The sequence below is a fragment of the Ambystoma mexicanum genome, chromosome 1p (assembly GCF_040938575.1).
Source record: "Ambystoma mexicanum isolate Mex_15411 chromosome 1p, UKY_AmexF1_1, whole genome shotgun sequence".
Lineage (NCBI taxonomy): Eukaryota > Metazoa > Chordata > Amphibia > Caudata > Ambystomatidae > Ambystoma > Ambystoma mexicanum.
In genome coordinates, this window is record NC_090921.1 from 1,092,484,407 (window position 1) to 1,092,508,461 (window position 24,055).

The 24,055-nt window shown below is 46.8% G+C and overlaps 1 protein-coding gene across 1 annotated transcript in view; it reads left to right on the plus strand.

Moving 5' to 3' along the window:
* The window catches only part of SDHC (succinate dehydrogenase complex subunit C), a 222,560-nt gene that overhangs the window by 68,395 nt on the left and 130,110 nt on the right, over nucleotides 1-24,055 (plus strand). The window contains exon 2 of the mRNA XM_069604684.1: nucleotides 2,115-2,171. Within this exon, the coding sequence (XP_069460785.1) occupies nucleotides 2,115-2,171 (57 nt within the window). The remainder of the gene's footprint in view (nucleotides 1-2,114; nucleotides 2,172-24,055) is intronic.

Here is a 24,055-nt window from a genome sequence, read left to right on the forward strand (position 1 = left end):
TGCGTCTACTGGAATCCCCTAGGTCCTGAGATAGTTGTGTTGCGAGTCCAAACACTCAGGCTTGCACGCAGAGACAAGTTACTGCCACTTTTCTTTTTTAAACACTTTATTAATTTTACAAAATAACCAACAAGTAACTAATAAAAGCATTCATGTAATAACTTTATTAATTTTACAAAATAACCAACAAGTAACTAATAAAAGCATTCATGTAATATCGGAGTAAATTCCTTTCTGAACAATCACTTAATACACTAACACAACTTAGGAATCCTATGGTACAGACTTGTACTATAATAACTGTAATATGGCACAATCCCCACTTAACCTGCCCTTGTCCTCGCTCTGGGTAGTCCTTAAAATGGCCCACAGCATCTTCAAGCTACCTGAAAGCTTTTTGCTTTCTGTAAACAGGAAACCGCAGATTACCACCGACAAGTAGCCATCTGCAAGATTGTAAAGTGTAGGTCAGGGGACTATGTCAACAGCATTTATCTTTTGGGTGGGATATATGAGGGGGGGGGGCATTGGGGAAGAGATGAGGGGGGGGGGAGGGTGTCTTCTAACCTGGATTAGGCGGTGCTCAGGTTTTCATTACGTTTCTATGAAGCCTTTCCTGTGTCCTTAAAAATAGAGCAATAGATTTCCTCTCTGTTTTGGGAAGAAATGTTTCTGGTGCCAAAGCTGCTTGACGGACTGTGGAGCAGTCCAAACCAACTAAGGATTGCAAGGTGCAGTTGGCCCGCCAGTAAAAAACACAGTTGCACCCACAGTGTAATTGTTTCCAAAAGGGTTGTGAGCTGTGTGGCTTTTTCTGTGTGTATTGTACTAAAAAACATTTTGAAAGTAGAATCCAGTGATCTACATGTAGTACAGGTTTTTTTTTTTTTTTTTTTTTTTGTTACATGTCAGAGTGGGTATGACTTTTTTTTCTCTCCCAAAACTCTCATTTGTTAAATAGTCCCTGTAAACACCTTTGTAATCCATCCTATCTGAAAATGGAACACAATTTTCAGGAAGAAGGCAGCCAGCCAGCCGATTCTAATCTGAACAGGGTTTCATGTTTATGCAAATTAGACCAGTCTGATTTCTGGAGCATGTAGGGTAGGATCTGGCAAGTGGACTAATTTGTCCACTACAGGTATCTGCGTTTGACCTCCGGGTCAAAGGTTCAAATCCGACAGATACACTAGCCCTTCAGTTTTTCGAGGAGCCATTGTATTGAGTAACAAGATGCATATGTTGTCTATAGTACCTAAAAAAACAATGGTTGCAAAATGTCTGATCTGCAGACACCCTTGTTAGTCTCTTACTAAGACTGCAGAGCAAATTGGGAGCTTGCGAAATTTGCTTCAAGGGCAAATCTACAATAATAACTATTGTCAAAATCCACAGATCTGGTTTTTCAAATGTAATGACTAGTTTCTCATATGAGGGCTTTACACAAAAGAAATCATTAATGTACATTTAAATAAAACAATCCTTTTGGTGCTGCCCATGCTTGTTATATCTTTCTGCATAGAAGAATCTAGCACCAGAGGCTGGAAAACCTCTTTTGTGTTAAAGTGTGGGGGACAATGGCATACGTTTTCCCGTTTCCCCCAGTTCGTTTTGATTCAACTTAGGGTTTGAATTGCAGTTTGCTAATGAATCATTCATCTTGTACAATGAAGTCTGGCTTGTTCATTTGAATATTGATTTGCTATCTTATCTGCAATATAAAGCAGAGTATTTGGCGCTGTGCATACTTTGGCGGTAAACTGCTTCATCAGCCTAAAGTATCCAATCCCTGTTTGCCTTGCAGTGTTCTCTAAAGTGCCTCAATCGCCTATACATTTTCAGTTTGAAAAGTTGTTTTATTGCCTGCCCATATTTGCTGGTTCCCTAGCTGGTTACCCCGGGAACCTCTGTTTGTGTGACTGCTCATATCGGCCTGAGTTTGCCACCTGAACAGTGTGTCAAAAAGTTGTCGCCAATACCTGATGAAAATGTGCACATTTGGTGCCCGGTACATTAATTTGCTACGCAATTAATTAGATCTACTTTGTATCTGCTCATATCGTTATTGGATTATTCTGAGTGGTATAATTTGTCACTTTGTTTTTCTCTTTCAGACATGCCCGACAGCATTGCTTGCGATCTCAGTTTTATCCTATGTTCTCAGTCAGAAAGTAAGTTTTTTTTTTTTTAATTTAAAGGTTGTCTTTGACCAGCATGTTGCATGTATTCTAGCCTCACGATCTATGTCCTCTCCCAGCTTCAGACATCTCACCTAGAACTTTGCACCCCTGGGGCCAACAAGCCCGCCAAATGTTGGCTATGCTTCCTACAGATATTCAGTCTTTTTGTCTGAAGGATGTCGCAAGACACAGCCAAGGATTGTCTTAAAAATAATCAAGGGTGAGGTGGAGAAAGTATTGCCGATGAATGATATTACAGATGTGCTTGGTCCCATGATATTACAGTACCCTCCTGGACGATTTTATTGTGATGGCTCCTATTGAACTGGCTCAAACCTTTGTAGCCAGAGGCTGTAGATTTACATTGAATGCATAAGGCACCATTGACTGATGACATGGGATCTGTTGATAGGAAAGCCACTATGGGGCCAAAGGCTGCATTGGTAAGACATGTGTAAGCTTATGATTTAACACCTGATTGATATTGTTATTCCCCCTCCCTCTTTGAGGCTTGGATCAGCCTCTTACTGGCATAACTATATTAAATCTAATAAGAACGATCTCAATCTACTTTCCTGAAACTCTGCTGAATTGGCAAGCAGGCTAGACTATCCAGAATTATTTCTAAGGGACTATGAAAGTATCTGTATCCGGGTGACATGGTCATTAGTTTCATTTTTTCTCCCAACGCTATGCTACTTACTTTGTGGCAGCAGTCCAGAGAGCATACGGTCGCTCCCGCGGGGCAATTCCCAACACCTCTTGTCTTCGTCCAGACTCTAGATGTTTAGGGACTTCCATATTATTGTTATTGGGCACCGATGTCTAATTATCATTATTAAGCATGTATTCAAGACCCGATTTTCATTTCAGCTACATGTATCCAGGATTTTGTAACTGCATTGGGCGATCTATCATTGAACACTGTGCTGTATTATTGCTGTTGACTTGTGTTTACAACCATATACAGGGAGCTATTGTAACTAAGATACTGTAGCCATGTCACCAGAGGAATATACTGTAATACACATGGGTACCCTTGATTAGTACATATATTTTAATGCCTTGAATTAATCAAATCTCTAACTAAACGCTCTCTGTCCCTCAACGAAGGACTACGCTGGCCCTAGGTAGAACCTGCCCTTAGGAAGAGGTCTTGTGTTTACAACTGGGTCCAATCCTGGACGGAAATATCACTTGAGTTGAATATGAAGCTTGTGGGATCCCCTATCCTTCATACGAAAAGCCACATCAGAAATATAAACATGCTATTTCGAAGGGATTGTGTCCTCCGACGTATTCCTCATCTTAGATATCTCCTTCCAGCTCTGCTGGCCTTGGAAAATTGTTTCTCTCTAGAGGGCGCTGCGCGTCAACGTCCTCAGTCGATGTCCCTCGACAGCCGCCGTGTCGACGTCATCCTGCCTATAAAGGCCGCGCGCAGCGTCCGTTGTTCAGTTCCGTTTTTCCGCGCTTACTCAGTGCCTCGGAATACCGTTGCTCAGTTCTTAGTCAGATTAATCCTATTTACCGCGAGTCATTCGATCCGTACTCGATGGCTTCCTCGTCGGAACCGACAACGCCTCGATCCGGCTTCAAAAAATGCTGAGATTGTGGGAAAAAGATGTCGTTGACTGACCCTCAGAGTTTGTCTGTGGTGTTTGGGAGCTGAACACCATTGTTCGGAATGCGAGGACTGTATGTCCATGACAGCTAAGGCCCTGAAGGAGCGTAGGGGGAAGCTGGAGAAAGGTAAGACTTTTAAAGCTTCTTCTTCGTCGACGAAGTCGAGACACTCGTCTCCTCGTCGCCATTCGCGCTCCAGGTCTCGGAGTGGGTCCCATCACTCGAGATCGAAGCACTCGAAGAGGAGACGTTGAAGATCCCCTTCTCCGTCTTCCTCTTCCTCTGTTTCGCCAAAAAGAATCCCTTGCTCCACGAAACATAGTTCCCGGGCTGAATGGGAGGAATTCCGCAAAAGTATGATGAGCGTCTTCGAGAAAGCGGCCTTGACCCCTCGAAGACTGCCGAGAGCGATGCTCTGGTCGAAAGACCCGAAGGTCAAAAACGCCGCGAGTCGCAGTACCCGGCGAAGGAAACCTCTCGAGCGCGTCTCGAACCCTCGAGTAGGACTATGACCTCCAAACCTTCCTCGAAGGTTCTGTCGACGCCATCGACGAGGGTTCCGTCGACGCCGAGGTCGGTGTCTTCGACGCCATTGTCGAAGGGACCTTCGACACACGGGTCTGTCGACTCGACGCCAGCGTCGATGCCAAGAAAAGTCACGGTTACGACACACCCAGTGACTATCCCCAGGTCCTCGACGTCGATGGCTACGAGGTCGTCTAGTAGAATTCCAATTCTGTCGAGGTCTTCGAGGCCTCCGCCTTTGTTTTCGACGCCACGTTCGAAGCCTTCGGCGTCGACGACATCGACGTTTTCGAGGCCGATAATGACAAGTTCGGCACCCTCTGCCTTGGAAATGGGATTTACTCCCTTTATGAGTTCAGAACAATTGAGAACTATGTCCTCAATTTTGGAAGAGGGTGAATTGTCTGAACAGGAAGACACATTTGAGTTGCAGGGACCTGTAACCCCAATTAGAGAGGAATTTTCCTCTGAAGAACGCAGGTTAAAGGATCTTCATGATTCCTTACATGAGGCAAGTGGGTTAGACACTTCCCCTGAGGTGGAGTTTGCTAGGCCAGACACGGGGGAGCATGCTGAAACCCCCTATAGAGCCTTAATGGCCAGGATCACAGAGTTCATGGGGTAGTCTGCACCTTCACAATCTTTCCAACAAGATGACCTCACGGATATTCTTGACAAAGGCCCATAGGCCTCGGAAATGTTTTCTCTCTAGAGGGCGCTGCGCGTTGACGTCCGCCGATTCGATGTCCCTCGACAGCCGCCGTATCGACGTCGACGTCATCCTGCCTATAAAGGCCGCGCGCAGCGTCCGTTGCTCAGTTCCGTTTTTCTGCGCTTACTCAGTGCCTCGGAATATCGTTGCTCAGTTTCGTAGATATTTCATTCCATTTTCCTCGAGATATTCGATCCATACTCGATGGCTTCCTCGTCTGAACCGACGACCCCTCGGTCCGGCTTTAAAAAATGCCGAGACTGTGGAAAAAAGATGTCGCTAACGGACCCTCACAGGGTCTGTCTGTGGTCATTGTTCGGAGTGTGTGGACTGTATGTCCATGACAGCTAAAGCCCTGAAGGAGCGTAGGGGGAAGCTGGAAAAAGGTAAGACTTCTAAAGCTTCTTCTTCCTCGACGAAGTCGAGACATTCGTCTCCTCGTCACCATTCGCGCTCCAGGTCTCGAAGCGGGTCCCATCACTCTTCGAGATCGAAGCACTCGAAAAGGAGACTGCGAAGATCCCCTTCTTCGTCCTCCTCTTCCTCTGTTTCACCTAAGAGAATCCCTTGCCCCACGAAGCATAGTTCCCGGGCTGAATGGGAGGAATTCCGAAAAAATATGATGAGCGTCTTCGAGAAAGCGGCCTCGACCCCCTCGAAGACCGCCGAGAGCGATGCTCTGGTCGAAAGACCCAAAGGTCCAAAACGCCGCGAGTCGCAGCACCCGGCGAAGGAAGCTTCTCGAGCGCATCACAAACCCTCGAGTAAAGCAAAGACCTCGAATCCTTCTTCGAAGGTTCCGTCGACGCCGAGGTCGTGTGTCTTCTTTGTCGAAGGGACCTTCGACACACGGGTCTGTCGACTCAACGCCATCCTCAACACCGGCGTTGACGCCAAGGAAAGTCACGGTTGCGGCACACCCAGTGGCAATTCCCAGGTCGTCGATGTCGTCGAGATTGTCGATATCCTCGAGCAGAATTCCGATTCTACCGAAGACCACCTTTGTTTTCGACGCCACTTTCGAAGCCTTCGACGTCGGCGTTGACGACATCGACGTTTTCGAGGCCGATTACGACAAGTTTGGCACCCTCTGCCTTGGCGATGGGTTTCACACCCTTTGTGAGCTCAGACCAATTGAGAACAATGTCTTCAATTATGGAAGAGGGAGAACTGTCTGATCAAGAAGAGCCATTTGAGTTGCAGGGATTGCAACCCCAGTGCAAGAGGAGTTATCCTCAGAGGAACGCAGATTAAAGGAACTGCATGATTCCTTACATGAGGCAAGTGGTTTAGACACTTCCCCAGTGGTGGAGTTCGCTAGGCCAGACCCGGGGGAGCATGCTGAAACCCCTTATAGAGCCTTAATGGCCAGGATTACAGAATTTATGGGGTGGTCAACACCTTCACCGGCTTTCCAACAGGATGACCTCACGGATATTCTTGATAAAGGTCCACAGGAGGATCCTGTAGTACCTTTTTCATAAAGCTCTTCAAAGAAAAATAATGACGAACTGGGAAACCCCAGATGTCGTCCCGGCAGTAAATAAAAAACTGTCTACTAAAAACAGGGTATCTTCTGCAGACCCGGAGTTTTTGTCCCAACACCCATCCCCAGAAAGTCTGGTGGTACAGGCAGCATCTTCTACTGACATCAAGACTGCTTACCCTACCGTCCCACAGGAGAGGGACGATAAGAAATACAATGCTATGGCTAAGAAAGTCTTTTCTGCATGTAGCATGGCGTTAAAATCTATTAATGCTACTTGCACCCTTGCTAGATTTAGCCATACACTTTGGGAGTGTGCTTCTACAGCGTCTGACTGCATCCCGGAGGGAGAAGAAAGGGAGGCGTTCCTAAATATCATAAGGGACGGTAAAGACGCTATGTGCGAATCCCTCCAGACGGGCATTGACTCGGCTGACAGTATCAGCAGAGCAATGGCGGCAAGTACAACAACCAGAAGATTTGCTTGGTTGAGAAAGTCTGGTTTTGCCCCAGATGTGCAAGCCAGGCTCTTGAACATGCCATTTGATGGCTCTTCTTTGTTTGGGAAAAAGGCGGATGACAGTTTAGAAAAACTGCAAACATTAAAGGCAGCAGCAAAATTCCTAGGCGCTGCAATCCGTCAGACACCTTTTCGTCCCACAGGAACCTCTGCGAGAGGCAAGTCTTTTCGCTTCTACTCCGCATTCGGAAGAGGTAGAGGACGACCGGCTCAAAGGGGACAAAGAACTACCCGAGGTGGACGGGGTAGATATTCAAAAGCCGCAGCAACAGCACCATCGGCATCTGCATCAGCTGCCGCTGCCCCTAAACCACTCTGAGGACTTCCCTCACAAGACACCTGTAGGAGGCAGGTTAACTCAACATCTGGCGGAATGGCAGGCTATCACGTCAGATGCTTGGGCATTGGAGACAGTTGCACAAGGTTACTGCCTGCCTCTCCTACGCATACCTCAGAGTCATCCACCGGGGATCAGCTCTCAAAAAGCTCCAGATCCGCTCCTCTTGCAGGAAATTTTAGACCTGCTAGAGAAAGGTGCTATAGAACCTGTACCTGTAGCGGAGAGGAACAAGGGCTGGTACTCCCCTTACTTTCTCATACCAAAGAAAGACGGAGGACTGAGACCCATCTTGGACTTGCGGGAATTGAACAAATTCCTCGGAAAGACAAATTCAAGATGGTAACTCTCTCTCAGATCCTTCAGGCCCTTCAGTTCCAGGACTGGTTGGTATCTCTGGACCTTCAGGACGCTTATTTCCATGTGCCAACCCATCTCAAACACAGGAAATACCTGAGGTTCGCAATTGGCAACTCATTATCAATTTCGAGTTCTGCCATTTGGGCTGACCTCCGCCCCGAGGGTCTTCATCAAGTTAATGTCGGTAGTGGCTGAAAGTCTAAGGAGGGAAGGGATTCACGTCTACACCCAACCTGGACGATTGATTGATCAGAGCTGTATCTTCGGAACAAGCTCAGATCCAGCTAAATCACGTGTGCCACTCCCTTCACAGACTGGGCTTCTCCCTCAATTTAAAGAAGTCACAAATGATACCATCGCAGAGACTCCAGTTCATCAGAGCGATCCTGGACACTTCCCTGGGAAAAGCCTCGCCACCAGAGGTGAGGGCTCAAGATATTCTACAGATGGTCACCAAGTTTCAAAATGCCCAACGTCTCCCAGCCTTTGACTTTTTGAGGTTGCTAGCCCTCATGGCATCCTGCATTTTCCTAGTGCCAGAGGCTCGCCTGAGAATAAGATCTCTCCAGTGGGCACTGAGAACTCAGTGGTCACAATTCTCAGGGAGAATGACAGATCTTCTTGAGGTTCCCGACAGGGTGGCTTGAGACCTTCAGTGGTGGGCCTGTCAGGAGAACATTCTGAAAGGAGAGCAGTTTTGGCAACCTCGGCCGGAGATAACAGTAGTCACGGATGCCTCACTTACGGGGTGGGGAGCCCATGCCAACAACTTGACGATCAGCGGTCATTGGTCTCCATCGGAGTCCAGACTACATATCAACCTGTTAGAGCTGAGGGCCATCAGACTTGCGCTGAAGGCTTTTCTGCCATCTGTACAAGGAAAGAATGTCCTGATAATGACGGACAACACAGTGGCCATGCATTACCTCAACAAAAGAGGAGGCGTAGGATCACTACCACTGTGCAGAGAGGCGATGCAGCTCTGATTTTGGGCAATCCAAGAAGGAATCTCTCTGTCGGCAGTTCACCTAGCCGGAGAGAAGAACTTGACAGCGGACGCTCTGAGCAGGCAGAGCACAGTCTCTCACGAGTGGGAACTAGCTCAGGAAGTCCTTCAAGAGATTTTCGCCCTTTGGGGAGCCCCTCAGGTGGATCTGTTCGCCACCAGTGTCAACAGGAAGTGTGATCTGTCCTGTTCAAGGGAATTTCCCCCGAGAGGAGCTCTGGGAGACGCTGGGAGTTTCCACGCCTGTACGCGTTTCCACCAGTCCCTGTCATTCCTCAAATGATCAGGAGGTTGAGAAGATTCCGGAAAACCATGATCCTAATTGCCCCGGATTGGGCCAGGAGAACATGGTACCCGGACCTTCTAGACTTGTCCATCTGCCCTCCAATTCGACTTCCACTCAGAGAGAATCTGCTCTCACAGAAGGGAGGCCAGGTTCTCCATCCAGACATCAAAACCCTCAACCTTCACGCTTGGCTTCTGAAAGGCTGAGGTACAAGGATTGGGACCTCCCTGATGACGTTATGGAGGTGTTGCTTTCGGCAAGAAGGCCAGCAACAAAATCTTTATACCGCTGCCGTTGGAACAGATTTTGCAGCTGGTGTAGGGAAAAGAATACCGATCCCTTTTCATGTGGTACACCAATGGTTTTGTCCTTCCTACTTTATTTAGCAAATTCAGGCCTTCAAGTTGGCATCATCAAGAGCTATCTCGCAGCGCTATCCATCTTTAAGCGCACTGCAGAAGAACCATCCTATTTCAAGTTACCCTTGGTAATACAGTTTCCAAAGGGGTTAACTAACGTTTATCCCCCAAGACCATTCCAGGTTCCCCTATGGGATTTAAATTTAGTCCTAACTTTCCTGATGGGCACACCTTTCGAACCACTCCACTCTTGTTCGTTAAGGTTTCTTACCCTTAAGACTGTTTTATTAGTAGCACTTACATCTGCTAGAAGGGTGAGCGAGTTACAAGCTCTTTCTTGTAAACCCCCTCATGCAATCTTTCACAAAGACAAAGTTGTTCTGCAAGTGAAGCCTAATTTCCTCCCAAAGGTGGTTTCTGAATTTCATATCACACAGAAGATTACCCTTTCAACTTTCTATCCTCCTCCTCCCCATCCGGGGAAAGAGGAAGAGAGGTTACACAGGCTGGACCCAAGAAGGGCTTTAAGTGTTTACATTAGTAGACTGGCTAGGATAAGACAAGCAGACCAGCTGTTTGTAGGCTACGGCTACGCAGGTCACAAGCTGGGGCTACCGATAACTAAGCAGACCATTTCCAGATGGATTATTTTAGCCATTTTGGAATGTTATAAACTGGCAGGAAAAGAGCCCCCTCAAAATCTTAGGGCTCATTCGACCAGAGGTATCGCAGCTTCATCGGCCCCTAAGAGGAGTGCCAGTTCGAGACATATGTGCGGCTGCCACATGGTCGTCCGTCCATACCTTTACACGGTTTTACAACTTGGATTCCTCCTCCAGTCAGGAAACTAGGTTTGGAAGGGCAGTATTGCACTCTATTCATCAATAAGAGGAAGCATGAAGTCAGTACTCCCACCTCCAATAACCGAAGTCTGCTATGGGAGCCTATCTAAGATAAGGAATATGCCGGAGGACACAATCCCTCCGAAGAACAAGTTACTTCTTACCTTGTAACGTTCTTTCGATGGGATGTTCCTCCGACGTATTCCTGATCGACCCTCCCATCCATCCCCGCAGTACTACTTCCCTTGTTGTTGCAGTTTACGCTCCTTCAGGGTGATTAGTCTAGTCCAGAAAGAATTATTGTGGGCTACAAAACGGAACTGAGCAACGGACGCTGCGCGGCCTTTATAGGCAGGATGACGTCGACATCGACTCGGCGGACGTCGACGCGCAGCGCCCTCTAGAGAGAAAAAATTTCCGAGGCCAGCAAAGCTGGAAAGAGATATCTAAGCTAAGGAATACGTCGGAGGAACATCCCATCGAAAGAACATCCCATCGAAAGAACGTTAGAAGGTAAGAAGTAACTTGTTCATTCTAAACGTTCCCTTCTGTGAAATAATTAACGCAGGTATGAAGTGGTCGTGTACCTTGACAGATGGAAGCAATGTTACGGAAAGACTTGTTAAAGAATATATTCTTTTGCTTCAAAGTGGAAATCTTTATCTCATATAATTATGAAGTGAAGTAAGCAACTTTAAATGCTGAAGTGAATAAAAGTAAACCAATTGGAATTATTTAACACCGAACTGAAAAACGCACAAGGTACATTTTTTCAATGCTGAAATGAATGAAAGGAGTATGTTGCTTATTGAATACTGAACTGAACCAAGGCATAAAATTAGCAGTGTCACATAGGAATTTGCTATGCAATTCTGTTCGTTTGCTAATCAAATTGACACTTGTGTAGCAAAGATAGCTATTTAACTCGCCCTCTTCAATGAAAGCACAGCTCGCCCTGCATTCCTCTCTTGCCCTCTGTGTTCTCTTCCCCCTATTCTCCCTCTCTTCTCTGTTCACTGCAAGTCCTAATGGAGAGAAAGTGCAGCAGTAATCCTCTCCAAAGGCATGTGTGGGAGTGCTAGGCAAGAATTTCTTATTCAAATAATTGTAAACCAGAAATAAATTGGGATGCTACTTTTATTAAGCTTTCTATATGCTGTCTGGTTAAGACCAGTATGTGTCAACTTTATATTTTTTTTTTTAAAGGCAGTCATGAAATTCCATTCGTAAAATGTAGGTTACATAATGCATGATTATATTGATATTGTAAAACACTGCATCATCTCCAAAGTGAAGATCAGTGTATCTAAATTTCATTGTATCCACTAGATCTAATTTTGTTTTAGGAAGATGCATCATATTGATGAGGTTGCATACATCTTTCAGCTTGTGCTCAACCCATGAGTGAATCCATACTCCTTGACATTCTATATGATCACCCAGTTGCTTTATAACCGGTACCCTGAGAATTGAGATGAACATAAACTACCATATTCCATCTAGTTTGCCCAGTTATCTGCCTGCTACGCAATCCACTCTGCTTAGTCTTTCCTCTTACATAATGAATACACAAAGCAAACTAGATGCTTATGCAAAGTAGTGATCAATAGTTCCATCCAATTTGTAGAGCTACAGATCTATTCCAATACCAAACACTGTAGTCAGCCTCCAGAACTCGCTTTGCTTTATGATTATGATTGCATTATATATTACCACCTGCAGGAGACAGCTGGCCAAACAGTTTTCAGAGCCTTTTTATCATATCTATTTGTGTCCATTCATGCAGCTAACCTTGTACATTTTATAGAGAATTGGCTGTGGCATGCAAAGCCTTTTCGCCCACTCGCATAGTCGAGTAAATTGACGGGCCAGTAGCATTAGCAAGAGATGTTTAAAACCTTCATGTAACATTTACTTTACCAGTAAATGTCAAACAAAAGTTTCACTGTGCATGGCTGTCCTCTGGGTGGCAGCAGTGTGCCAAACAAAGCAGGTTTGTAGTAACATGCACCAATCTCATTTTAAATTTGTTGTCCTCCATTGCTGTGTGTTGAGAGCATTTAGCTTAATTTTAATGAATTTGCAAGGCCTGGCTCCTCCAACCAATGTCTTATTTCAGCGGTACGCAAAACTGCTGTACAGTTGCTAATTTTATGTCTTGGGTACAAATAACGTCTGGTGAAATTAACAATGTTAGTAAATTGCTAATCAAATCGGTCTGTTTGCTAATAAAATGTTAATTAGAAAACTCTGCTAATCAATTTGTGAAAACTAATTTATGCCTTGTGAACGAAAGAAGCACAGTTGTGTTTAAGCAACAACTTTTACATCCATTGAATACTAAACTGAATGAAAGAAGCATAGTTGCGTTTTGAATTCCAAATTGAAGTACCCAAGCAAAGTGGTGTTTGTTAAATATCAAATTGAGTTAAACTAGCAAAGCAGCATTTTTGGAATTCTAAATTAAATGAACTAAGCAAAGCAGCATTTCTGGAATATTGAATCAAATGAACTAAGCAAAGATGCATTTAATAAACACTGAATAAGAAGAAATAAGTGAAAAGATATACGTTGATTAATGAAATGAATGCAATAAACAAAGCATGCATCTGTTGAATCAAAGTGAAAAAGAGGAAAGAACAACCTTATTGCACTGTAGCACAATGAACTACAAGCCAATGCAAAGTTAAGGCAAGATCTTGGGTGCAAAGTTGAAGTCAAGTTCGAGAAACCATTGATATGTGAAAATCCAGGAACTGCATTTGAGAAAAGCCTTGTTTGATTGAATATTGAACTACTCAAGGAAACTGGAAGTTCCTGTTTGCGTGACCTGTAATGGGTGGTCAGTGTGGTTTGAAACTGCGCCAAAGACCAGATAACTACTATTTGTTGTATCAAGTACTCTGATCACCATAGTATGGGCAAAGCAAGACAAAATGGGCCATAGCTTCAATTGCATCCATACAAAAGTGGCAGGTCAGAGAAATGCTACAGTTCCACTTGTTCTTCAAAGTGGCCAACGGCAAAATGCCAATGTGAGCTTTAATAAAGGTTTGCATTTGTTTTGGGTGCGTTTGGTCCAGGTACATTTCATATCCTGTAGTCTGTTTTAATGCCCAGTATCTAGAGAACTGGTTTGAAGTGACCATCTCCGCAATGATTTTAGCCTACCTTGCTATCCTACGAGCATGAGCAAGGCGAGTTTGAGTCTCTATCAATAATGGTGGGGGTGAACCAATAGTCACTCGTACCATATGCTGACCATGGCAGATGCGTGACTCATGTATGTATTTGTAATGCGCAAATCCCAAGGGAACGAAGCAGGAACTGCATGTGGGCGCAGGTGAAACTGTCAATTCGAAAGACATATGACTAAGCAAAGAGGTATGTTTTCAACTTTTTCCTGAAAGTAGTTAATGAAACAGAATTTCATAGGTTTGGAGGAAGCGAGTTCCAGAGTCGAGGACCCATGGTGGAAAGCGGTTTGTCACCCCATGAGGTCGATCTGTAAGAAGGGACCAACCACTGACCTTGTCCCAATGAACGAAGGGACCGAGTGGGGCAATATTGCCCGATTTTAGCCGTCGAGTAGTCTGGGACGAGGTCCTGGAAACATTTAAACACCAAGCAAAGGACCTGGAACAATATTCTCTGATGTACTGGGATCCAATGAAGGCTCTGACAATAATGAGAGATAGAGGACTGTCTAGGTAAGGAGAAAATTAAACTAACTGCCGAGTTATGGGCAACCTGTAGTTGCTGCAATTGATGTTTAGGAATGCCCAAGAGTAGGACATTTCAGTAGTCTAGCCGCAAATTAACAAGTGCACCGACTACCCTGGGACGATCGTCAATTGCCATTAGAGGTAACAAAGGCTTCAGAAGTTTCAGTTGAAAGAAAACCGATTTAACAATTTGATTAATATGAAGATTATAATTAAAGTCAGATTGCCAGATACATCCTAGGTTCTTAATTTTCATAGACTTTAACGAGGGCACCAAAGAGAGCAGGACATGGAACCAGTTGTAAAAGATGGCAACCTTTTTCCTGGAACCAAAAACAATAACTTTATTTTTTGCGTGATTCAGTTGAAGTTGCATCCAAGTTCTTTTATGATTGGTGTAGTTTATTTAGCCGAACATAAATTTCAAATACAGTGGAAATAGTAACATTTCAAAATATAGTCGTCTTGGTCTACAATTGCAAAAACCCTCTAGGGTAGGGCAAGGGATGGCACCCCCTTCTCCTACATTTTGCGCTTCCCCTGCCCCCAGGCGGCATAGGCAGGTGTGGGCCTGGGTTGCTGTGCTGATATCCTCTCTATGGAGATAGCCAGCATAGAACCGAAGAAGAATGCACTTACATGCTGATGCCTTGGGACCAACAGGTGCCCAGTACTGGGTTTCTGCTCTGGCATTTGGGAGGGTTGAGGGGAGGTGGCAGGGTACCAGGTGTGGGGCTTGCAGTCTTGGTGATAATAGGAAGGATGCAAGGTATAGGGCTTGTGATCTGGGTGTTGGGGGGACAGATTGCCAGCCAGGTTTGGGCCTTGCAATCTTTGTAATGGGGGGCAGGGTGCCGGCTTGTGCTATGGGTGGTGGGGAGGAAGGAGGCCAGCTATGGGCTTGTGCTTTGCATAGTAGGGGGCGGGATGCCAGTGTGAAGGAGGGCAGGGGCACTCTTAGCAGCTACCCCGATTACCAGCAAGAGGATACTTGGGCCCTAACAAAATCCCTGCCGCAAGAACGGAAGACTTGACCATAAGGCAAACTTTACTATTATCCAACAAAGTGAGAGGAATCACACTAGAAAAGCATAGTAGTCCACAAGTTCTTGTTCTCCAAACGTTTCAACCATAAATGATGTCACAAGAACAAGTTCAATCTCTATCCCCGATAGGTTTTGGGGAATGGATCAGTTTAGGAAAACTATATAAGTAATACATATGGGTTAGTCTGGTCACTGGTTTGCCATATCTGGTGGCTACTCAAGGACCACCTCAACATGTAACAAATGCAAAGTTGCAGGTTAACAGAGAAATTATTGGCCACTGCAACATAGTGTGCCTTAACTTGAAAGGTAGCTAAGGATTTGACAGAGCACGTCTTCTCAGCCTTGCGGACTTGGACAGCTACCAGGCTGATTGAATCCTGAACCCATCCAAGACAATTGGAACGATCGGGAAGGTGCTGTATGTTCCCATCATGTTTCCATCTCTTCTCGCCTAAGCCCTGAGAGAGTACATCCAGCTTTGAACCTGTATAGTAATTGCATCTTTCCACCTCTAGTTCAATGAGAATAGTTTTCCTCCATCTACCTCGAGTGAATAGGCATTGTCCTGTTCTTTCAGGTCACATGTGTAGCTTTCCTGCTTAATTGAGGAGTTTAAGCCGTATTCCTAGTAGGTGTCTTATCGCCTTGGTAAACTGGAAAATGTCAGTCTCCACTCGTCCTTGGCAAGGTGTGTGTGTGTATGTGTGGGTCTGATTTTGGCAAGTGGGGGGGGGGGTAACGGTGGTGAGGGTTTCACAATAAAAGCATTTTAAAATGCCTTTGTGTTACAATCAACCTACCCACCAAATTTATTTCTCCTTCTGAGGCGGTGAGGAGCACAGTGGACAGGGATGGTATTTTTGTTTCGAGGGGATTGGGTCCTCCGACGTATTCCATATCTATGACAGGTAATGTCCACAGCTGTGCTGCTTCGGAAAATCTTTGGCGTCTGTGTCCTGCGTCGATGCGCCGTCCCCGAGGACCTCCTCCGACGGCCGACGTCACCCGATGTGATAAGTAGGACGCACGACGCCCATAGCCTCAGTTCCGTTTTTTCCGTGAACGTGTTCGCTTCGTGAATCTTGGTACGCCTCGACTCGTTGGAGTTTGCTGTTTTCTATTCTCGGTTCGTTGAACCTGTTTGGTTTGTTGTGAAGAAGTATCTATCAGAGCACACCTAATTACTCAAAAACTAAATAACTATTTAGAGAAATTTTATTACAATTCTGGGTGCTGGGGAGGAATACACGCCCTGACACTGGAGCATGTGTTAAACATAAAACAAAAAGTGTCTAAACTTAAAGACACTCCCGTCCCCTGCACACCTTACAAGCTGAAATAAATCAGTCAAATTTCATAACATTTGCACTTTTATATATAGAAAGAATTGTCAATTTAGAACATAGGTAACAAAATATCTTCATAAAAGTACAGAAAAAAGGTATCCACTGACTTCCAATATGGCCAGCATGAAAAACAAATCAAACCAGACAAAGAAATAAGCTCCCAATTTTGAACTGCAGCTTCAAGCTCTACGCGTTTCGGGGACTATCCCCTTCTTCAGGAGCAAAAATATCACAGTGGGAATGTTGTCAAAGAAAATAGAGTCTCTGTCTGTGCATCTGTCTGTGCACGACGTACACAGAACCAGGATCCCTGCGAATACTCCTGCCGTCCTCAACAAGTGAAATGTTATTGCCGAACTCTAAGGCAAATCAATAGCCAATCCAATCCAAATTCAGGACTTCCAGTACCCCGCATCCAATGTAAAGCATCCTGCTGATTATAGAAATGTATAATGCAATTCCAGAAGCGCACCTCTTCACCTCAGATTCAACGGCTCCTCTCCAATTCACACGTAACGGATCCCCTGAAGGCTTTTCTGCCGCCTGTGCGCGGAAAGCGTGTCCTGATTCTAACGGACAACACGGTGGCCATGCACTACCTCAACAAAAAGGGGGGGGGGGCAGGGTCACTTCCGCTGTGCAGGGAGGCGATGCAGCTCGAGTTCTGGGCCATCCAGCAGGAAGTTTCGATCTCGGCGGTTCATCTGGCCGGAGACGACAACGAGACGGCGGACGCTCTGAGCAGGCAGAGCACGATCTTTCACGAGTGGGAGCTGGCTCAGGAGATTCTCCTGGAGATCTTGGCCCTTTGGGGGACCCTTCAAGTGGATCTCTTCGCCTCCAGTGTCAACCGGAAGTGCGAAAGCTTTTGCTCGTGGGAATTTCCTCCAAAAGGAGCCTTAGGAGACGTGTTCGTGGTGGAGTGGTCGTTCCCACTGCTGTACGCGTTTCCTCCAGTCCCCGTCATCCCGCAAGTGCTGCAGAGGTTCGGTTCCCGGATGATCCTCTTTGCTCCGGCGTGGGCCCAGAGGACGTGGTACCCGGACCTTCTAGACTTTTCCATCTGCCCTCCACGTCGTCTTGCCTACCGAGACGATCTGCTCTCACGGAAGGGGGGGGTCAGGTTCTCCATCCAGAGGTCCGATCCCTCAATCTTCACGCTTGGCTTCTGAAAGGTTGAGGTATAAGGATTGGGACCTCCCTGAAGACGTGATGGAGGTGTTGCTCTCGGCCAGGCGGCCGGCAACAAAGTCTCTGTACCATTGCCGTTGGAGAAAGTTCTGCGACTGGTGCAGAGTTCAGAATGTGGATCCTTTTGAATGTGACATTCCCATGGTTTTGTCTTTTTTGCTTTCTTTGGCCCACAGGGGCTTGCAAGTGGGGGACCATTAAAGGTTACCTGGCGGCGCTGTCCATATTTAAGCGCTCGTCTGAAGAGTGTTCCTATTTTAAGATTCCTTTAATTTCGCAGTTTTTGAAAGGGCTCACTAATGTGTTCCCTCTGTCACCTTTTTTGGTGCCAGGTTGGGATTTGAACCTTGTTCTTAAGTTTCTTATGGCTGCTCCATTTGAGCCTTTACATTCTTGCCCTTTGAGGCTGTTGACTCTGAAAACTGTGTTTTTTTGGTTGCGGTTACTTCCGCTCGCAGAGTGAGTGAGTTACAGGCACTTTCAGTTAAGCCACCCTTCACTGTGTTTTCATAAGGACAGGGTTGTCCTTAGAGTTCGTCCTTCTTTTCTTCCGAAGGTGGTTTCGGAATTTCATTTGAGCCAGAAGAGGAGAGGCTCCATAGGCTTGATCCTCGTAGAGCGTTGAGCTTTTATATTTCGCGCATGTCCCGGGTCAGAGTGGACGATCAACATTTCATTGGTTACGCTGGAAAGCGTTTGGGACAAGATGTGACGAAACAGACTTTGTCTCGTTGGATTATTTTAGCTATCTCCGAGTGTTACCGCTTGGCGGGTAAGGACCCTCCGGCTGGCTTGCGGGCCCATTCTACCAGAGGAGTGGCTGCGTCTACTGCTCTGCAGAGTGGAGTTCCTATTCGTCACATCTGTGATGCAGCCACCTGGGCTTCAGTACATACTTTTGTACGTCCCTATTCCCTCGATTCCATCAGAGGGCAAGATCTGGCCTTTGGCAAGGCAGTTCTCTCTTCCGCAATTTGATTGGGCATGCTAAATTTGTATTCTAAATTCTTTCCCACCTCCTTGCTTGGTACTGCTTTGGGAGTCTGTCATAGATATGGAATACGTCGGAGGACCCAATGCCCTCGAAGAACAAGTTACTTTCTTACCTGGTAACGTTCTTTCGATGGGATGGTCCGACGACTTATTCCATATCGCTCCCTCCCTGCCTTCCCCGCTGCAGAATTTCTTTTTGCGATTGCAGCTTGCGTTCCGCCAGGCCTTGTGTGTCTGACTGGCAGAAAACTGGTGGCACACGTTCTGGGAAAAAACTATAATTGAGGCTTTGGGCGTTGTGCGTCCTACTTACCACATCGGGTGACGTCGGCTGTCGGAGGAGGTCCTCGGGGACGGCGCATCGACGTCATCGACGCAGGATGCAAACGCCAAAGGTTTTCCGAAGCAGCACAGCTGTGGACATTACCTGTCATAGATATGGAATACGTCGTCTGACCATCCCATCGAAAGAACGTTACCAGGTAAGAAAGTAACTTGTTCTTTTTACTGGATATCATAGATGTCCAGTCAAAAAATACCGTGCTTTCCCACTTGACCCCCAGCACCAATTGCATGTTTGGCTTCTTACCCATTTTTTTTTTTATGCTCTAAAATTCATCAGCTAACACTGTCCCTCGGACTCTGTTGGGAATGGGGTGAGGAGAGCCCAGGGACTGTGATGGCAGCAGGATGGGCGGGAGCACTGGGATAGTGGTGGGAGCAGGATGGGGAGAGCCCAGGGACTGGGTAGGAGTGGGATGAGTGAGCCTAGCGACTGTGATGGGAGCAGGTGGGGAGCTTGGGGACTATGCAACCGTAATCGGGAGCCGGGCCAGACCACTAAGGCCCTTATCGAGGACTTTACATCATTCCTGCTTTCTTCGCATTTCCTACTCTTGCGGTCATCGACCAGCCTACAAGGCTCTCAGGATCTCCCCACAATATTCAGAGGCAAGCCATGCAATTTGTGCTTGTTGCGCCTGTTCCACTTATCTCAGCAATTTCCTTCTAAATTGTTTTGGGCTATTGGCATAACTACGATTGCATAAGAGCACTCACTTAAAGGATTTAAAAACCCATTTTCTGTTGTTTTTTTTCCAACTCCACTGTGCAGTGACATCCACATGTTTTCGGCCTTTCGAAGATGGCCGGGATGAAATAACTTGTGCTGCCTTTCCACCTGGCCCGACTGTGACACCCTCTCCCATTGGTTGATGGGCCTACATAGGCCCATCACTGCAACGGGGAGGCGGGAGCCGGGCCAGACCACTAAAGGCCCACAACAAAGGCCCCTGTCTGCTCCCTGTCTGCTACTTGGGGGCCCTCTATGCACCCCTAGCACCTTAACTTCAATGATGTTGCGACGTCACTCTTCTAAGAAATTTGGACTGCCTTGACATTGTCGCCTCCTGAACTATGGGTTGGATCCCTCCTACCCCCTTTTGACTTTCACTGTTCCTTCTGCTTGTTTCTCCCATGTTTACTCTCTGACTTGCTCTACGTTTCTAGACCATTCGCCAACATCTGAACCCAATTGGAAAGTCAAATCTTGCTGTTTTTGCTTTTTGGTTTGAAAGTCAAATCTTGCTGAACTTTGCTAATCTGCACTGCACTTTGCTTGTAACTGTTGCTTCTCTGTATCTTGCCAGCCCAGTGACTTCACCACTCTTTGTTCCACTCCTACCTGCCACCCATGCTTTCTCCCTGCTTTGCTCGCTACCACTCCCATGGCGCTTTCTGTTTCTTCTATCTTTTCCAACTGCTTCACCATCGACTATCCATCCCTTCTTCTAACTAAGTCTGGTAGGAAAAAGTTCAAAAAGTATATCTTGACTTCCAACCCTGGTCTCCCTACCTATTGCTGACACCTTTTCCAGCGCTTCCGCCAGACAGACACTCACCGAAATCCTCTTTGTTCCTTTGCCAGATCTATGGACTTCTCGTATGATCTGTGTGCTCTGTCCTGTCTTCTCCTCTCCCATTAATGGTGGCACCCATTGGGAAGTTCTCATGGCTTTCTTCGACTCCTCTAAGTCATCATTATTGTCTACCTTAATGGCACGGTCCTTCTCCAAGGCCCTTAGGCCAATCACCTCCTTTTTGATAAGCAATTCCCACGCCTCATCAATTTCCTTTAATCTCCTGCCCCTCCTCTCCTGCCCTTGGCTACCGTGCCCTCTCTTTCTTCCTCCTCTGGCTCCTTCTCCTCCGCTAGGGCGTACCTCTGATATGTACCCTTCCCCAGAAGATCTTTAATGCTGGCAACCTTCTTCATCTTTCCACTCTCTCAACTCTTGCTTTGCTGTCAAGCATTCTTCTGACCTCTGCCACCTCCTTGACCTCGATGTCCTCAATCTTACTGAGACATGGTTCATGGCCAGCTCTGTCACAAGCTTTCACACTCTCCTACCTGATGGCTACAAGATCCTCTCTGCGCCTAGATACTCTCGGTCCAGAGGGGATGTAGCTCTGATCTTTCCCGAGTGGCTTCCTGCTTCTATCATTCCCACTTAGACTTACTCCTCTTTTGAATGCCTTGTCTGCAGGCTCTCTCTCTCTCCTAGCCATTCTCTTACTGTGGTTACTATCTACCGGCCTCCTGGTCAAATCACCTAATTTCTCTGAGTGGACAGACCTCTCCTCCTCCCTCTGGGCCTCAACCAATCAACTCCTCCTCCTTGGTGACCCCAATGTCCTTCTAGATTCTCCTTGTTCATCCTCTGTACTCTTCTGTGACTCCCTCTCCCCTTCTATCCTCTCCTCTGGCCCGACTTACTCTGCAGGGCTGTCATGACCTCCTCTGACCTCCCCCTCTCCATCCCTTTGACCACTCCTCTCTCCTGGAGCGATCACTCCCTCATCTCCTCTCATCTCTCCCTCTCTTCCACCCAGGCCAAGTCTACCCCAACACTGCCACCTACCTTCTGAGACATCCGGCCCATGAAGCGTGTGTCATTGGAGGCTTTCGCCGCCACCTTCTTCCTACTCCCCTCCCCCCACCTCTGGCTGAGTCACATCCTGACCCAGCCCTGTCTGCTCTATTCCTCTATTTCTGTTATTCTTGATGCTCTTGCCCCTGTCATGAGGATCCATTTGAAGTTCAAAGTCAAGTGTAATTCTTAATTTTGACTCTGACCGGTCTATACTTAATTGTAGGGCGGCTGAGAGGAAATAGAGGGCTTCTTGTTCATCCTCTGACAAAGTGGCCTGTCGACTGCTCCAAAGGCAATACCGACTCTGTCCACACGAAGTAGAGTCCACATCCAAGCCAGTGTCTCTGCGACATCTAACAACTCAGCTGAACGCCTTAAAATATGCATAGAGCTGGAAAATGCTTCTGCAGTCTCCACCCCTTCTGTCGCCTCACAGGCTCTTTGCAATTCCCTTGCCTCTCACTTCATCTCATAAACCCAGGACATCCTGTCCACCCTCTCCTCCCCTCCTCTCCCTTTTCCTTCTGTGAACGCTGACCCTCCTTCAGCTACCCCCCTCTTTCTCTTCCTTTTCTCTTGTCCGATCTATGAAAGCCTCATCAAAACAGGTTCATCCTTTTTCCTCTAAAACCATCAACGACCACGATGATACCCTCGATCTCGCCCTTGATGGTTTCTGCGACCACTCCTTTGCCTCGAGAGCCTTTGCCTCCCTTCTAAAACACCCTTGTGCATCCTCTTCTCAAGAAACCCACAGCTGATCCTTCTTGCCCAGCTAACTATCGCCCAATCTCCATTACTTCTTTTCTGGGCAAACTCCTAGAAAAGCTGGCCATCGCTCGACTTAACCTTCATGCTGATTCTATTGGCTGCCTCCACGACCATCACTCTAGCTTCAGAGCTGCCAAAAGCATGGAATCTGCTCTCCTGAACTTATGTGAAGATCTGCTCTCCAACCTTGACTCTAACATTCCCTCTGTCCTCATCCTACTCTCTCTCTTCTGCCTTTGACACGGTCAGCCATACCATCCTACTCCACCATCTCCGTGACAACCTGGGTATCACTGATCAGGCTCTGCCCTGGCTGGCCTCTTTCCTCTCTAATCGAACCTCCCAGGTCCAGCTTGGGTCCTTCCTTTCATCTATCTCCCTTTCTACGTGTGGTGTTCCCCAGGGGTCTAACCTCTCGCACTGGCTTTTCAACCAATACCTGGCAACTCTCGCCCACTGCATTGCCATTTTCTGCTCCAATTTCCTGTGCTATGCTGACGACACTCAACTCATTTTCAGGCTTCCCTCGCCCACCTCTCCTTCTCTCATTTCTGATTGCCTAACTGCCATTCAGGGTTGGTGTACAGCCAATGATCTCTGCTTGGAATGTCAGCAAGATGGAGATCTTCCTCATCGGCACACCTTCAACCTCCTTTCCCCTCACTCTCTGGCCGGCTTCCCTTGGCTGCCCTCCTATACCCACCTGTGAGGCTAAGAACCTCAGGGTCATCTTTGATTCAACGCTTTCCTTCTCTGCCCACAGCTCTGTAGTCTCAAACGTCAAACCTCCTACTGCACCTCCTCAGAGGTACTTTGCCTTTCTTCTCCTTCCCCAGAAGCTCACTGTCTCCCGACCCCTGGTTCTCTCTAGATTGGACTATTGCAACAGCCTCTTTCTAAATCTACCTGCCTCTACTCTCCGCCCTTTGCAACTCATCCAGAACAGGACTGCGAGACTTGTCCTTGGCCTCAAGCCCTGGGATATTATCTCTCCAGCCCTGAAATCTCTCCCAGGCTCCCAGTGGACACAACAATTAAATTCAAAACCTTTGGCATTGTCCACAAGGCTTTCTGGGTCCTGGGTCCAAAATACCTTCAGCTTTCCTTCCGTAAATGCCTCCCCTCTCGAGCTCTTCGCTCCTCTACCTCTAACTCCCTCAGGGTCAGTTCTTCTGGGGGTAGATCTGTCTTCGGCCGGGGCCTCCCTCTGGAACAGCCTCCATGCCACTCTGAAACTTAAGAACCATCTCCGGTTCCGGAAGCACCTCAAAACCTTCCTCTTTGCTTCTGCCTTCGCACCTCCTCTCCAATGCCGATCTTCTCTATCGGCACCGTGCACCTGGCCTACCCTCTGTTTTTCCAGGCCCAGGTACCCGCTCACCCTGCCACCCACCCGCACTGCCTCTAGACAATCCCTTGCACTGGGGGCTGTATCTGTACCTATAGTCGCCCCCCCCTCAGACCCCTATTATTTTTCCTGTACTTATCAGACATACCCTGTCTGCTGCCTTAAACCCAGCACTTGCCAATTGCTGGCTGCACTACCACTGTTTGTTGCCTTTTATTTTTTATTTATTTTATTATCTGTTGTCCTTTGTTCCGCACTTTCCACTTTCCCCCTTACCCACGCACTTGCGCATTCTCAATGTCACTGGGCCTAGTAAGATTGTTGTTTTGTTATAGCTTGTTCCCCTCCCTTGCCTTGTCGCGCTCTGAAACCCCTGTGTAAGAGCATGATACAAATAAAATAACTATCAAGTATGATGCAGTGATGGCACACAATAGTTCATAGCCATTTGTAGCTACTG